Genomic DNA, 15,083 nt, shown 5'->3' with positions numbered 1-15,083 from the left:
CTTATCTTTAGAGGAGGGTTGTCTCGCATGGAACTGAATGATGAGCCATCCCCTTTGGGAGCCGGTACATCATAAAAACAACTACTGTCATTTTGAGTCAGGAAGACGCACATCACGAAGAAACACATAACTGATTTGGAGGTCCTGCAGGCTGCAGAAGGTTTGTGTGTTTGATGTAGTCATTATGCTTTCTCAGTTGTTTGTTTATTTGTTTGTTTGTTAAAAACAAAGACTCCACTGAATTCTAAGGAGGTTTACTAGAACCTTTGTTTCCTTTCCACTGCCTTATACAGAAAAAGTGCCTTGCTTTACCTCTGTCAAAATTCCATGCAACAACGCCCTAAGCTATCAAAAGAGCCAATCATGAAGATCAGAGGAAAAGGCCTTAGTTTAGAGCCATAAAGAGGAATGCGAGGCCATTGTGGTCAAGAGTTGGTTGACCCCCACAGTGTCCATTCTCCAGCTTCGTTTCGTCAACAGCCCCAAGATTTTCCTTCCAGGCCTCACTACTGTCATATTCTATTCTTACCCAGGTGTTTGGGATGAGATTAGCTATATTCTAAAGTCCACAGTGGACACTAATTAACCAAAACCACCAGCACAGACTATCACCCTGTGCACAGGGCACTGTGGGCAAGTAACTCAATTTGAACCAATAAGTCATGAGGAGACATTTGTTGGGGGCTTCTGGGAAAGAAATTTCCTCCTTCTGAGACCGTGCCCATAAAAGACCCTTTCATTCCCACACAATAAGAATAGAGGAGCAAGTAGCCCTGAGAGCTATTGGCTCCCATCTTGTGGCCACAGAGAAAGCAGCCTTAGGTTGAATCTGACGCTACGGAAGGAATGCCAGAGACATGGAGAGAGCCCTCTCATTAGTGGGCACTGAGCAGCTCAATCAAGCCATGCTTATGACTCCTGAGCTTTGCCATTCTGTGAGCTGCTCTGTGAGACTCTTGATCAGTTAAGTCCACTTGAGTTGTGTTTTTTCCCCTTGTGACTGAAGACACATAGCAAGATTTTTTTTTTTTTTGGTGAGGAAGATTAACCCCGAGCTAAGATCTGATGCCAATCCTCCTCTTTTTGCTGAGGAAGATTGGCCCTGGGCTGACATCGGTGCCCATCTTCCTCTACTTTACATGGGACACTGTCACAGCATGGCTTGACAAGCGGTGCATTGGTCCGCTCCCAGGATCCAAACCTGCAAACCCTGGGCTGCTGAAGTGGAGCACACCAACTTAACCACTATGCCAGTGGTCTGGCCCATAACAAGATTTTTAAAAAGAAAAATTTAAAGAGAGAAGTGAGAGACCATGAGTGTATGGAAAAATACCTATAAACAGATCATATAGCGCTATGGATATGGATATAGACTAAGGATATAAATATACGCTCTATCTGAACAAATTTTCTTTATGCATAGTGTTCTGGAGTGATTCTTAGGAGGATAGACTCAATAACAAGGTGACATCAATCTACCCACACAGATGCTAATTCTATAAAGAGAATCTCCATCTCTGAGTGACGGTTTTTATCAAAAACCAGCTCAATACTCTCTTAATTCTACCCAACACCCCTGCTTCTCTCCTTCTGGTTCCCCCTCTCTTCTCCTCTAAAACAACCCCCTGACAGAAGGGAGTTCGTTCTCTCTGAGCTGAACGTTCAATTTGATGAAGTCAGTTTCTATTACACTTTCAATGTTTCACCAACCACTTTCTCCCTCATCCAAAATGAGATGTCCTTTTTATTCACTTTTACTCAAATTTCTTCACTCTCAGAAATCCACCTGCTACTGCAGCTACCTAGTCAAGGCTCCCTACGCTTCTCTCACAAAAACGTGCATTTTAGGGACAGCTATTGTGGCTTTTTGAAGTCAGAGCAGACCTCAGACCAGTGGTACTTACAGCAAGGACCTTGGAGAGAGAGACGACTGGCTGAGCAAATAAGATTTAAAAGAGGATATCACTAGGGAGAAACCCAAGTTTTCCAAATTAACTGAATTGCCTGTTGTATTTTGAGACTGAGATGATTATTTGCTGTTTCAGATAGAAATGCTTTATGTATTAGAGTCAAAACTGGTAACATTTCATAGCTTTTAGCAAAATTAAAAATGTTTAACATGTCTAGCAAGAAACAACATATCCAGGGGCCGGCACCGTGGCGAAGCGGTTAGGTGCACGTGCTCTGCTGCGGTGGCCTGGGGTTCGCTGGTTCGGATCCCAGGCGCGCACCGATGCACTGCTTGGCGGGCCATGCTGTGGCGGCGTCCCACATAAAGTAGAGGAAAATGGGCACGGATGTTAGCACAGGGCCGGTCTTCCTCAGCAAAAAAGAGGAGGATTGGCAGATGTTAGCACAGGGCTGATCTTCCTCACACACACAAAAAAGAAACCACATATCCAAACACTTATGAAACTCAGATTGCTCCTTCCACGACACAAATACAACCACACCATTACCACCACCACCACACCACACACACACACACACACACACACACACACACACACACACACATACACAAAGTAGAACTACATCTAATTTCTGAAACCCATTCAACTTCTGTCTGAGACCCTTCATACTTGGGCAGGTTGCCTACTCACAGTTTAGAGCTCTTAATCCTCCACGAGGCTTCAGGGAGATGGTGACTTACTATAATGTCTCTAGGAAACGAACTAATGGACCTCTGAAAAAGCAAGCTTTTCTCTCATGAAGAATTAAATATACTGATAGTGTAACATACTCATACATCACAGTTTTCATGTTCCATTGCCAAAAATTTCTGTATAATCCTTCCCTGTCACGGAAGTGGAAACTGAGACATGAGATTACAAAACTGAGTTGTCCAAGGTCACCAGTGAGTTGGCAAACAAACTAGCTTGAACATTCTGGTTCTTCATTCACCAAGCCTCACAGCCCTGTAGAATCCAAATATGCGGCCACTCCACCATGCAAAGCAATTCCATAGCCTTCACACCTATCTGTGGGCTAGCTGAAGTCTCATATTTGGAAAGGCTCAGAAGAAATCTGATCATTACATTCCCACCGTAAGACCCAAAATAAGCCCACGTATTTCTGCATGATATTAGGTTTCACTGAGAAAATCCCACGCGGTATTTATTTAGACCAAGATGGTTTTGATTACAAAGCTGTACTTTAGAAGGAAATAATCGTATCATGCCCCAATGGGACTGCCCTCTGCCTGTCACTAATAGAGTCATTTTCACAGGGCTAATAAAGCTCACTGTTTGCCACTGAAAATAGAAACTGTTATTTTAAAAGTTAAGAGCATTTTACCTGAGATGATTCAAACTCCTTTGTGGTAATGTAATAATTAGTGATATTATAATAACTAGGAATGATAAGGATTTATTTTGGCCAAAATATGACAGAGTCTTCAAAATCAGAGCCTCGTTTACTGTTAACATACCTCAATGTGAGAGGAGCAGGCTGATGTCATGAACTCATTTAATACAAAGAGTCCCTGAGAAACAGAGGCACAATTAATTTGTTCAGATGACTTTAAGCCTGCATTCAGGCTAAACATTTCCTGAACTCCCTCATTTTAAGGCAAGAGCAAGAGAAAGAAATGGATAACATCTTGGACTCAAAAAAGTGACAAAGTCTCTTTACACAGCAAGTTCTTGTTATGATAACATCACCGTAAACAATGCCATGAATTCGAACACCTTAACTTTGCGTGACAGTTTGCAGACTCACACACTTACCATCTTTCTTAATTGCATAGTCCCAACGTTACACAACAAGAAAGTAGAAGGATCAGCCTCAAATCCAGTTTGACCCCAGCACGCAAGCTTATAAGTATTCTATCGAACACCTTTGTTGGACTTTCGGGTTCCTCCTCCTACTACACATTTATATGTATTGTCTTCCTCTCTCCAAGAGCTGGAAGTCAGGTGGTACTACCTTTCATCAGTCGAAAGGTTAAGTGACTTTCCAGACACTCAAAGTCAGACGGGGGCATTGCTAGAATTAGCAGCCCGGCCCCAGGAGTCCTGTTCACTGTGTACCCTATTTATCTCTGCTACCTGCCTAATTATCCTAAGGGGGTAGAGCCCCTTTCAGATGTGAAACCACCTACCTTCCCAGCTCCCCCTGCCCTCACAGTAGATAACTGGTATACATTATAGCCTAATTTCCAAGAGAAAATGTAGGCACAATGGACTCAGTAAGTCTCCTCCAGGTCAGGGAGGAATGGTTGAGTGCCTACATCTTAGGTCCCTGGCCTAACAACCAGCCTAACCCTGCTTTCAACAGCACCTCCCTCCACAGGTGCACAACCCTGAAGATACACACTGGATAAAAGAGGTGGTTTAAAAGAAAGGAAAGGAGAAAGGGAGAGGAGAGAAGGAAAGGGAAGGGGGAGAAGGGGAGAGAGAGAAAGAGAGGGGAGGTGGAGGGAGGGAAAAGGTAAAAGAAGAAAAGAAAAGAAAGAAAAACAAAAGAAGAGAGAAGAAAAACCAAAAGGAGAGGAGAGGAAAGAAATCAAAAGTGAAAAAGTGTTTTGGATTTCAGTAACAGGAGGAATGAAATCAATTAGGGGATGGAAAGTGCTTTCAAATTTGCCTCTAAGTACCTATACACATTATAAAGAAAATGTGAAATTCATCACATCACTGTATTGCACCAATTTTCGAGGAGAATCTCCTTAAACAAAAAGTAGAGATTAAATTAAGCAGTGTCATTTTGCTTTTTTAATAGTAATTTAGTGCAGATAAATGCCCCATCCATCTATCCATCCAAGAGGAATCCAATATGGAGCCCACCGTCAGAGAGCTTAATGTCTACATGGGAGATAAGACATTTAAATAAATGCACATAATTTAAATGCATAAAAAGATAAATTCCTTAAGATGAGTCTGATAAAGTACTATGAGATTTCCCAAGAGAAAAATCCTTCAATTTTTTAAAAAAGAAAATCTTCCTGAGGGAAGCACTCATTGAAGAGCCCAAGTAAATTGAAAAATATAAATATTTCAAAAATAAATGGTGGTGATTTAACCAGCTACACATCAGGGGCATCTGAGGGCTCTTTTGTAGTCACTAGAAGAGTGGATGGGGTGAGACCCTGTGGAGCCTTGGTCTTGTCAAATCCAGTAACACACTTGAAGACCACAGCTTTAATCCAGCCCCTTTGACTTAAGAAACCACCCCCAGCACTCATGGCAGTGATGAGTATGGGCAGGAGGAAGGGACTGCACCTTTCCTTTGCCTTCCTGCTTGTGATCTACACCAGCTGCCTGCATTTACCTGCCCCTCACTCCTTAACCCCACAAAATCTGGGTTTTCTCCCTACCAATACTGTCCTGCAGCCTCAAATGTCACTAAGGATCTCCTGATCGCCATCCTTTTGATATACCTCACAACACCTTTCTTCAATCTCTCCCCAACTCTGAGTTCCATGATATCACAGCAGGAGTTTTCAAACATACTCTTAGCAATAGAACCTTTCTTTCAAATGAGATCTTGCCTAGAACTCTGATTGGTTACCGTAGCTTTATAATGAAACTTGAAGTCAGGCTCTGTAAGTCCTCAAAATTTGTTCTTTTTCAAGGTAGCTTTGGCTATTCATTTCATTTCCCTAAAATTTTTTAATCAGCCTGGACATTTCTACCAAAAAAAAAAAAACCACCTGGGATGTTTTATTGGCATTGCATTGACTCTAAATATTAATTTAGAACTTATATCTTAACTGGAAGAACTGATATCTCAACATTACAATGTTAACATCTTAACATGACTTAGAAGTCCAGTAATGGATCTCTTTATGTATCCTCTGATTTGGATTCATTAAGCTTCTTAGATCTGCGGGTTTGTAGTTTTCATCCAATTTGGAAAATTTTTGGCCATTATTTCATTAAATATTTTCCTATCCCTCCTACCTCTGCCTCCATTTCCACACCTCCTCCTACATAAGCAGCCCTGAACTCCAATCTCTGCCTGCTCCACCCAGTGAGACTGCTTCTCTCTGCTTGGGTTCTGTTTCCCTGTGCAGTGTCTGGAATAGTGTTCCCAGACAGAAAGCCACTCTCCTTGTGTGTTTCCCTTCTCTCAAAGATCACAGCCTGTGCTGTCTGTTATCCAACACCTGAAATACATTTTGACAAGTTTTATAGTTGTGTCTGGCAGGAGAGTAAGTCTAAAACTCATCACTCTCTCATGGCCGAAACCAGAAGTCTGTCCATTCACAGTTAAGAGCAATGTAGTAAAAATCTAAGGGGACAGTCCATGCAAGTGGGACTTTATGAAGCTTTCAAATGTCAAAACTGTGGGATTTTACTGTGGTTAATCTCTCGATAAAAGTGTCTTCCAGTCTCCTTTCTGGAAGCAGTAGAACTTGGATTACCAGCATTTTGGAGCTAGGCAGAGGAAAGAATTTAGTTGGGGTTGGGTGGGTTGACCTCTCTTCAAAAGAGTAAGCAGATATTCCATTCATCCTCCATATTTCAGGTGTTCTCCATCCCCATCTCCCTGTTCTTGGTATCAAGCACCTAATTAATAACTCACTAATTCAATTTGTCCAGAAATTATGCCTTGTTTCCTGGAGGGAAAGGTAGGAATAGATGTCTGACTGGATTCTGGGATCCTGCCCATTTCCTGATACCTAAATTTCTCTAAATCCAAAGGTTTTCTAGGTGTAGGACAAATTGTCTTGTCTTTTTGTCTAAATTTCCCTTTGCAGGAACTTAATTTTGACTTTCCTCCACCCCATTAAGTCATTTACCATTCTCGAATTTACTTTCCATCTTCACTTAATGTTTGTGTTTTTGTTACAAATGTCTCCTCATTTTATCAAGGAGGGGCTTATGCCTCTGTTTCTTGTTCTGCTTTTATTATACCTGCTTGAAACAAGAGGTTCCTGCCTCTGTTTGGTTAGGAATCCGTTTTTAACTATATTAAGCTTCTCAGTCACATTATCAACAATTTTTACTGTTTTTGCTGTTTTTCAGGTTCTTTGTTCATTGCTGTTTCTCGTATCCCATACCATCTTCATTCTTAGATTCATTTTACAGTTTGCCAGAATACATCATTTCTCAGAGCATGCACAAAGGTGATAAACTTTCTGAATTTTGTATAGCATATATGTCTGTATTTTGTTTTTACTCCAAACAGTATTTGACTAGATATAGGATTCTACATTTAAAATCATTTCCCAGATGACTTTAATAGCATTGTCTCAGACTTTTTTTTCCATTAATCTGGCAGATCAGATGTTCAGAGAAACCTCTTCAAGTTATCACACCTCAAAATGCTGTGTAAAACATCTGGATGGGTGGAATGAAGATAAAGGAATTCATTGGAGGCAGAAAGGAGGAGAACACTGTTTCTCTGCCTTTCTTCCTTCCGTGAGTCTGTCCTGGAGGCCAGAGTCACCATGCGTTGGCCAAGTTTTACATCGGCCCCGACACCCACCTTGGACCAAACCCATCTCCTGTTCCCAAGCAAATAATCCCTCTTTGTTTTATGAGCTTCTCTTAAGACTCCATCTTGAGAGCCATGGATCCAACCACTCCGTGTACCCAGGGACAGAGAAAAAGAAAGGGAGAGAGAGGAGGAAGGGAAATGTCCACCTAGCAGCTCCTCCAAGCAATCGTTTCGTAATTACCCTGATATCTGCCCTATCTGACTCTTAAGCTTGGGATTTCTCTCAGAGCTCTGCTGAAAACTATAGCTGTACTCTTTCTATCCATTTTCTCTGAACTTGTTCTGCGCTGTGTTTATCCTGCCGTGGTTTCTCCACCCATCCAACTCAATCTGCTATTTGTCCTTCAAAAATCCTTCAAAACCTCTGGTTGTCTTATGGCACCACACTGTGTTTTTCAGTATTCTTTTAGATTTTCTTTTTATAATATCTTTTTTCTTGTTTCAGTGTATCACAGTGTCTGATACATAGTAGGTATAATCAATGTCTTCTGAAGAAAAATGGACATGTCTTAGATGAAAAGATGACCATGATGTATTCATTCATTTATAAATCCATTCATCCATTCAATGATTTTTAATGAGATCTGCTGTGGACTAGACATAGTTCTAAGCATTGGGACACAGCAGTGACAGAACAAAGTTCCTCTTTTCAAGGCGTTTATATCCTAGAGTGCCATTAGGTTTTTTTACAAGTACAAATGCCATTTTTTTACAAATACAAGTGCCACTTATATTTTTTAAAAAAATACAAGTTAAAGAAAAATATAAATAATACAATAACATCTTTGTGTGCAAATGGGCGTGTACACCTGCGTGTGTGTATATATCTTTTCAGACAAAATCTTCAGGGGATAGGATTGGAGAAGCAACACATGAGGAGGCCTGTTTTAATTGCATTTCTTTGTGTTTCTGTGTTGTTCATTAGTACGACTAATTCAGGCTCTGTTCTAGGCACTAGGGATACATCAGTGAACAGAACAGGCAAACCTTTCAGCCTTCTTGGACATCATATTCTAGCAATAAAAGTCACACACTAAACAATAAACATAATAAATTAGTACCTTATGTGGTATATTAGCAGGTGATAAGGACTATGGTACAATAGAACAGAGTAAGGGAAGTTGCAAGTATGATATATGGAGCGAGCAGCACTGGGCTGCAATTTTAAATAGGGTGGTGAGGGTAGACTTCAGTGAGAAAGTAACATATCAGCAAAAAGGCAAAGTAGAGGGTTGTACTTGAAAAAGGAAAGGGAAGAGTATTCTAAGGAGAAGGAACAGCAAATACAAAGGTCTCAATGTGGGAGCAAGCTTGGCATGTTCTAGGAGTAGCAAGGAGCCAGCGGGCCTGGAACAGAGCTGGTAAAGGTAACAGAAGTGATAGGTGAAGCCAGAGAGGAATTGGAGGAGGGGGGTTGGTGCAGAGAATGGCACTTTGGGTCAGTGTAAGGAGTTGGCTTTTATTGTGAGAGAATTTGGGAGTGAGGGGAAAGTTTCCGAGGAGAGTGAAATTATTTGACATACTTTGAAATGATCATTGGGGGTCCATTAGAATGGACAGAAAGGAGGCAAAGGTACAAGTAGGGAGACCAGTTGGATGAGTCTTATAATCATCAGTAAAAGGTGATGGCGGTAGTAGTAGCAGTAGACTTGCTACAAAGTGGTCAGATTAAAGGTACAGTCAACATAATTTCCTGATGGATCTGATGTGGGATTTGGAAGATCACGGATGCCACCATGGCCTGAGCAACTGAAAAGGCAGAGCTGCCATCAGCTCAGTTCAGGACTATGGTGGGGGGAGCAGTGGAGATCAGGAGTTCAACTTAGAATTGGTTAGATCTGAGATGTCATTTTCATACCCAAGTGAAGACATCAGTAGGCCATGAGGTTCAGGATTCTACAGTTCAGGAGAGAGCTCTGGGATGGAGATTACAATTTGGGAGTCATGAGCATGGATATATAGATATTGTTCAAAAATTGGAAAAGATCATTTTGGAAAGTTGGCATATAATTTTCTTACCCACTACATCTAATTGTCTATGTCTTTGAACACTTTGTCTAACACAAGTTATCAAGTGTTGACTACTATGTGTGTCCCCTCCTCCCCACTCCCTCTGCCAATTCCCTGGCTCAATTATCCCTCACTTGGTTGAGATGCTCCTGCCTCCATGGGTTTCCCACAGCATCCCACACCCAGCCACCAGACCAGTGTGACTAAAGCATACCTGAGATCATGCAGTGACTCCTCAAGGATTACTTGACACTTGATGAATTAAAGGACCAAATGATTAACCTGCCATCACAGTCCAATCCCAGCCCACCTTCCCAAACCTACAACTCACTAGTCCCCATCACACACACCATGTTCTTTGCACTATTCCTAAGGGCTCTTGCCTTAGGGTCCTGTGTATACTGGTTCCTCCACCAGAAATACCTTTCCTCTGTGTCCCCAAATGCCTTAACCCTGCCCGTTCTTCATGGAATGATACAAAGACCACCTATTGCAGTAGACCTCAGCTGACTGCCCCAAATGAAGATAACCTTTCCCACCTCTGATCCCTCACTCTCGGATAGGGGAAGAGCCTGGCCTGAGCAACATTTCCCAAAGGGAGGGCAGCGGGGCAGATACCAGCCCCAAGAGAAATTCTGGGAAGGATTCCACGGACAAACAAGTTCAGGTAATACTCCACTCCACAGCCCTCTCTTAGAAATTAGCATTATGCATTCACGTGTTGAATGCTCTCAACAGTCCTTTGGTAAGAAAAAACTATAAAGCTTTGTTTAACCCAGTTTTCACAAATGTATTTGACTTTCAATCCCTTTTATCACGGAATGCTGACTAACTTTCTGTGGAACCAGCGTTCCAAGGTGCCCACAGAGTACCTGGAGCTGGAGACCTGAATTCTGGTCATGATTAAGCACCTCTCAGTGCTGGTTTACCCCAGGCCCAGGCCCATATAAGGCCATTGTGTATCCTACAGGTGACATGTTGTCCCCAGGCCCAAGCAGGGAACCCAGACATCCCAGGACTGGACTTTCCTAGACAATGGCACTAGCCTCACAGGTTTTGACAGACGTGCCCCTCTGGTTCCTAAAGACTAAATGGCTTACTACCCCCACAATGACTTATGGCCACATGGGTTACGATGCCAAACTACTAGCTATGTGACCTTTACCAGGTCATTTCTCCTTACGGACCTCAGTTAACTCATCTCTTGGTTGAGGGGTTGGTCTGGATGGCGTCCAGCGCTCCACCCAACTGTGATGAATGGACTCTGCGTGTCCTTCTTTGAACTTTAGCTACTCTGCCATGTGGCCTCTCTTCCCTACTATCCCCTAAATCTGGGGTCTCTTTCCACGTTATTGTTTTATCTCTTCAGAGTAAGGCAGAGGACGTTGAACATGGTTGGAACTCAAATAAATACATGCTGCATAAATATTTAAAGATGACTGAGGCATTTGAGACTCCAAAAAAAAAATTCAAAATTAGTCTTCGAGAGGATGAAAAATTAAATGAAATCTAAGAAGCAAAATGATCTAGTCAAAGCAGCAAGCACTACAGAGAACTAGTTCTGTACCATTTTCTAGCATTACCACTAGGGAAAGAGCACTGCCAACAACGGCTACCAGTGGACGTTTACTCTTGGTAAGGCGCAGTTCCCAATGGCTCACAAGTTACGATCGTCACACCAACCCTATTAGGTGGCTACTATTATTATCCCCACTTTACAGATAAGAAAACTGAAGCGCAGAGGGGTTAAGCAACTTGCCTGAAGTCTCCCAGGTGACAAGTGATGTATTCAAACCCCCAGCAGTCTAGCTCAAAGCCCACCCTTAACCACTGTACTAACCTGCCTCTCCCTCTCTTCCTTTCACTAGTATTTGCTCACTCCAGTTTATTACCCAGATGGAAACTGAGGCCCAGAAAGGCTTAAAGATTGTTCAGCGTCCCACAGCTCTCTTTCCACAATACAACACTGATTCAGCAGTCCCATCTCACCACGATAAACCTTTGTGATGTCACCTACAGCCAACCGCTGAGGAAGGGGCACGGGAGTGAAGTGAAGGCTGCAGTTCAGGGACTGTATGCTGGAGATGAGGAATTAAACTGGCAGTGAATGGAAAGGAAGAGGCGTATTCAGGGGATACAGTGAAGGAAGAAGTGACAGCCCTGGGCAGCCACCCGAAGGGAAGGTAAAGGGGCATGAGGAGCCTGGGGAGGTGACAGAATGGACAGCAAGGCCCCAGAGGGTGGGAAGGCAGACAGGGAATAGTCTAGGAAGGACGGAAAAATCATGTTATTTGTAATTGCACACATTTTCAGAACTCATCCAAAAATTATAGAAAAACGTGCCTTACAAACCCAGGAAGTATAGTTTGGGACTGCGAAGGTTGAACTGAAGCAGCATTCGCGAGAGAAACTGGTACACTCTGTGACATATAATAGGCACTCAATAAATGTTTGTTCCAAGTAAAAGAGACAAAAAGAGGAAAACCTGAGAATTTCTTTCATAAAGAGAAAGGCACCTAAGGGAGTAGGTGCTCAATAAATACTATTTTTTGTCTGTGTACTGTGAGAAGCCTGGAGAGTTATAAAAGATTATCTGATATATTTCCAAGGAGCCCTTAGCCTCTGATTTTAATTCTTGAAAATTCCCTGGGGAGTCTGTGGACGCTCTCACTGGGGACTTTCAAGAGCATATTGTTAGAAGAGCCACTTGGAGGGGGTGATCTAGATGATTGCAAAATGGATGAGTTGAGGTAGAGAGGCTAGACCCAACGACCCCGCAGTCCTTTTCAGTTCTAATTTCCGTGTAATCAGTCCCCTCAGAAGCTAAAGTTTCCGCTCTGCTCTTTACGGAACGGAGATGGACTGGATGGACCAACAGACACTGCCATCCCACCAGCTGGGAATGGCTGAGTGATTTGGAAACCTTCCAGAAGGGCCTGGTTAAATTGTAGGCCATTTACTTATTTCATGAAGAAATACACCACAGACAGCACTTTTCAAACATGCACGCGGAAAGGGGACAAAATGCTGAGGAGATTATCTGTTCAGAATTTACTTTAAAAGAGCCTAGGCAGCCCTCATTTATTTTTGAGAAAATATATGATTAACCATAGTTAACCATGAATTCAGATGTTGTGCATTAGACCAGCTCCTCAAAGTTTGAGAGCATTTAATATTATATATCGCTGCCATTTGGACTAAATTGTTTTTTTAATGTACACAATATTACAAATTTAATTTGAGCTGTTTGAATCAGTCTGTAAAAAAGATTTGATTATACCTGAGTGTTCTGGCCCCGGCTTTCTCGTATCTCAGTAATCTTGGCGGTAATTGGCTGATTAGGGCTCTCACACTCCATCTTTGCCTCAGTTTCCATGGTAATGTTACAGGAGCTATTATAGATGAGAACTTCATCTCTTTCCACTTTAGGGCTGAAACGAGAGGGGAGGTTAAATGGGGTGTCATCAATCTTAATGAAATGCAATTATTTTTACTCTTATTAATCATTGCAAGCCATTAGCTTGTGGCAACTACAGGCCACCATTTGTCAAATTTTGCAAATTTCTGTAATTTTGTTTCCATTCTTTTATTGTTTATTTGTTTTCCCTTTATCTGCACACCCTGCAATGAAAATGCACATGGTAAATATCTTTCACTGAAGCCTTTCTCTTTTCCAAATCTATTAGGAAGGTTAGCAAAAGCTTCTCCCAGCCCAACTTAACAAGCAATTCACAGACAATACTTCCAGTTCCAAAAATGGAAGCAAATGTTGGGGAGAGTTTTTTTCCTTTTCCCCTTCCCTCTTCCTGTTCTTACTCACACTTACTGCTGGGGGAGTGAATTGCCTGAATCCCCCCAGGGCAGATGGAGAAATTGGAAAACCCACACAACTGGCTAACTGGTCCCTAATTCCAACTGTGAAAAAATGAGCTCATTTAGGCTTTCAATTCCCTCTCCCCAGCTGATGGCAATGAGGCTCTGTTGCTAGCAGTGGAACATTAACTTAGTAAATTAATTAAACTTACTTAACAGCCCAGACTAAGGAGATTCGATATATGTGCCAGTTATACTACCAGCCACTTGCTTTAAAAGTCCTCTTGCTTTAAGGAGAGAAGCCAGACTGGATTTAAAATGAAAAACAGCAGTGTAGCATTACAGAAAGTCTAAAAATATGCGGTCTAGAGGAGGCGAGAGTGTGGACATTGCAGGGTACTGTCCCCAACAGGTGTGATATTTATTCGAGAATAACCCCGGCTTTAGGCATTGTCGCAACTAACAAAGATTATTAGTAATACCAATGCACGATGTTTTATACTCTTCAACAATTTCATATGTATGATCTCATTTCAGCCAGTAAAGTAGGTAAAGGCATAAAAAATGTAACCCAAAGAGATCAGAGGATTTGCGTAAAGTCAAACACAAAAGTACAGCAGCTCCAAGATTAGAACCCAGCTGTCCTGTCTCCTAGAGCAGTACTCTCAACTTTTGAGATGCTGACTGAACACCAGCCACGAAGATGGTAGATCCCATGGGAAGACCAGGAAAGGTAGTGGAAAGGGCAAAAGGTCACTGCTTGAGAAACTATAAATCATGTGGAACTAGAGCAGTTTTTTTCCAAATCAATGTCAAAATGGTTTCTCCCACAATGTGCTAGAAATAATGAGCAGGATAACTACCACATGCACTTAATCTTCTCCTCTTCTTGCTAAAATATTCCCAGCTCCGTATCCACCCAAGCCATGACTTCCATACTCACTGTCCCCTAGACCTACTGTAGATTGCCAATATCTTAACATCGTGTGGCTCCGAACTGAACTCCCATAGTTTGGGCTGCCATCGGGGCTGGGGTCTCCGTTTATCCGAGCTCTCCCTCCATGGCACCCAACATTATGTTCAATTTGTAGCCGCCAAAATGCTCAAATTAAGACGGTGGTAAACTCAAATTCTCAGAGTGCCGTTACCTGAGGATTGTTCCATGCTGTATTTGTTCAGCTGATTTTCTGAGAAGCATTAGCAGGCAGAGGTTAGGCTTGGAAACAGACCAGCTAGATTTGAATCCCCAAGCTGAATCCCCAAGCCATGTGAAGACATGACTCTCTAAGCTTTAGTTTCTGTGTTCATAAAATGGAGTTACTAATCATTGAGTCCCTATTTTATAGAGGTTTTGAGGAGATGGAGCAAAACGAAGCCTACAAAATGATTTGTACAGAATCTGGCACACAGTAAGTGTCCGATGAGGGCAGCTCTTGCTATAGCTTTTGGTGGTAGTGGTATTGGTGGTATTGTTATTGAAATATAAATGTGGGAATTTACATTCATTATTGTTACATGTTATCTCACTGAGGCGAACCCATTGCTCAAATACATTTTGAATCTGGAGCCTGTAATGTAGCTACAAATCCATTTAGCTGAGCCATGATCCAGGGCATAGACAAAGCACAGGATAAATATAGCATTTGGTCCAGGGGTGTCAGTTGTACTCAAAGATTCAAAAAGGAAAAGCAAAGTAACAAACTTTTAAATTAAAATAAAATATAATATTTAGATAAATATGGAAATATGATGGAATAGAATGGCAAAATTCACATGGACTTTTCAAATAAAACATTTGACTTCAAAGCAACTTG

At 41.9% G+C, this 15,083-nt stretch overlaps 1 protein-coding gene across 1 annotated transcript in view; it reads right to left on the bottom strand.

Moving 5' to 3' along the window:
• Positions 1–15,083, bottom strand: part of PKHD1 (PKHD1 ciliary IPT domain containing fibrocystin/polyductin) — a 415,790-nt gene that overhangs the window by 328,803 nt on the left and 71,904 nt on the right. Inside the window, exon 34 of the mRNA XM_058554174.1 lies at positions 12,737–12,887. Coding sequence (XP_058410157.1) covers positions 12,737–12,887 — 151 coding nt within the window. The remainder of the gene's footprint in view (positions 1–12,736; positions 12,888–15,083) is intronic.

This window comes from Diceros bicornis, chromosome 14, assembly GCF_020826845.1.
Source record: "Diceros bicornis minor isolate mBicDic1 chromosome 14, mDicBic1.mat.cur, whole genome shotgun sequence".
NCBI classification, from domain to species: domain Eukaryota; kingdom Metazoa; phylum Chordata; class Mammalia; order Perissodactyla; family Rhinocerotidae; genus Diceros; species Diceros bicornis.
Note: the sequence above shows the minus strand (reverse complement) of the source record. Positions and strands in the feature narration are given on the sequence as shown.